Here is a 2,030-nt window from a genome sequence, read left to right on the forward strand (position 1 = left end):
TGAGAAGTGATTGCTTTCCTTTTCAAAGACGACCCTCCCCCACTTTGGAAAAAGCTTTTTCCATGAGGACTCTGGGGACAGGAGGATGAGAGCCTTCATGGAGGAAAAGGCCTGGACGGAGCTGCACAGCAGGCCTCTCATAGGTTTCCAGGGTGGCAGGGCCTGGCAGGCCTGGGGCCCAGAGTGGGTCAGGGCGCTGGTGTTGTGGGTGTCGGGCTAGGTGGCGCGTCTCCACTGCGACCTGCCTGGGCCAGCGCCCTCCGTCGGGCCAGGCGAGACTTGGAGGGAGGGGAGAGCTTCACAGAGCAGAGGCCCTCAGCCAGCGCCTCGGACTCCTCGGCCAGCTTGTTCTGCTCGTTCTCCTCGTGCTGAGACAGCTGGCGGTTAAGGGCGATGGCCTCAGCCGCAAAGAGCGTCAGGTCCATCGTGCTGCTATTCCTGCAGGGATGGGGGAGAGGAGTACGGAACAGAGGGAGGCAGGGTTCAGCGGGGTCCGCTGGCCAGCTCCCCTACACCTGCCCCAGCTGCTGCGGTTCTGTGCTCCCACTGGACTTTTCCGAGCTGGCACAGGTTGCTCTTCCCAAAGAGATTCTTGCACGGGTTTGGAATCTGACTCACTGGGACTAGAGAGGCTTTGAGCCTCAAGGACAGTCTCTGGACTTAAGAGCTGGGACAAACGCTCCCTTCTATCCAGAGCCCCCTCTTCTGAGCTCTCAGGGCTCTGCACACAGCTCCATCAGAGGAAGGGCCACGGCACATGAAACTCACCCACATACATCCCTCTCCGTCAGGATAGGGGGTTCCAAGAGCAGGGGCTATGCCTTTATGTCTGAGTCCCAGAACCCGGCTCTGGGTTTGCTGAACCAGTATTCTAAGGTGGACCTGAGGTTTGGAGCCTCGAAGATTCTTGATGCAGCTCTACAGAGTCAGGGAGGAACCCAAGTTGGACTCAAATGATTTGTGACTATAAAGTAAAAGACTTCCCTGTTTAGTTCTGAGAAAATGGCCAGGAGGTTGGCTCCCAGAGTCTTTAGCCCTGGCTCTTGAGAAATAGGGAGTGCTCACTGGGAACGCGATCTGGTGTTAAAAGGCACTAGTGTCAAATGGATCTGGTTCAAAGTCTCACTCCCTAGGCTACTGGGTGTATGCGTGTGTGCTTAGTCATGTCTGACTCTTTGCAGCCCTATGGACTGCACCCTTAAGTTAACTTCTATTCTTCAGTTTTCTCATCTATAAAATGGGAGCAATAGGAACATCCCTCTTTTAAACTTATTGTAAAGCTTATGGGATACAACACATGCAAAGCCCTTAGTACAAAACCTGGTGGGTGGTATTTCTTATACAGTGGCTGTTATTATTGTCTGTCTAGTAGTGTATATGACTCTTGGTCCCTCTGCCTTACAGGGCCCTGGATTTCTGCTACTTTTAACAACCCCCTGCAGTAGAAGGAAACCTTGGTGTGTTTTGGGCTGTAAATAGTGATTTCCAGTTACGAATCATGAGGATCCACAAAACAGGTTTTTCTTCTGCAAACAGCCTAGGGAGGGATATTAAAGATATTGGGGCAGGGCAAACCAGGTGGAAGAGAAGAGAGGGAGCAGATTTACTGTAGAGGGAGACAAGGAAGAGAAGCGGGAAGAGGGAGGCCAGACATCTGAGCTTAGAGATGGGCTCCACGTCCCCCACCTTGGCCCCAGCATGGCTGAGAGCTTGAAGGAAAAGTTAAAGCCAAATGAAGAAGGGAGTTGAGTGTGACAGGAGCATTTACCTCTGGAGGACTTGCGGCGTGGGGAGTCCCCTTTCTGGAGCTTGCTAGAACGGGAAGGACAGATGTGTGGGTAAGCACTGCCCCCTCTTTCAAGTGCGGCCCCTACCCAAGCCAGCAGAGGGGGCAGCTTACTAGAGCTTCGGGCCCAGCACAGGGACTTGCCCAGGCATGCAGGCAGAGTCAGACCTTCCAAGGAGACAGCAAGCAAGGTACAGCACCCAACCCAGCTGCCTCTGCATGGAGAGCCCTCTCTCTCTCTCCC

The 2,030-nt window shown here is 53.9% G+C and overlaps 1 protein-coding gene across 3 annotated transcripts in view; it reads right to left on the reverse strand.

The window, feature by feature from the left end:
- Nucleotides 1-6: 6 nt before the first annotated feature.
- The window catches only part of MKNK1 (MAP kinase interacting serine/threonine kinase 1), a 45,479-nt gene continuing 43,455 nt past the window's right edge, over nt 7-2,030 (reverse strand). For 2 of the 3 annotated variants that reach the window (XM_010847881.1, XM_010847880.1), the window contains 2 exons: nt 1,769-1,812; nt 7-438 (listed from right to left, as the gene is read on the reverse strand). In XM_010847881.1, coding sequence (XP_010846183.1) covers nt 189-438; nt 1,769-1,812 — 294 coding nt within the window. In that variant the 3' untranslated portion in view covers nt 7-188. The remainder of the gene's footprint in view (nt 439-1,768; nt 1,813-2,030) is intronic. The other variant, XM_010847882.1, reaches the window with a different exon arrangement.

The sequence above is a fragment of the Bison bison genome, unplaced genomic scaffold (assembly GCF_000754665.1).
Source record: "Bison bison bison isolate TAMUID 2011002044 unplaced genomic scaffold, Bison_UMD1.0 scf7180017864256, whole genome shotgun sequence".
Lineage (NCBI taxonomy): Eukaryota > Metazoa > Chordata > Mammalia > Artiodactyla > Bovidae > Bison > Bison bison.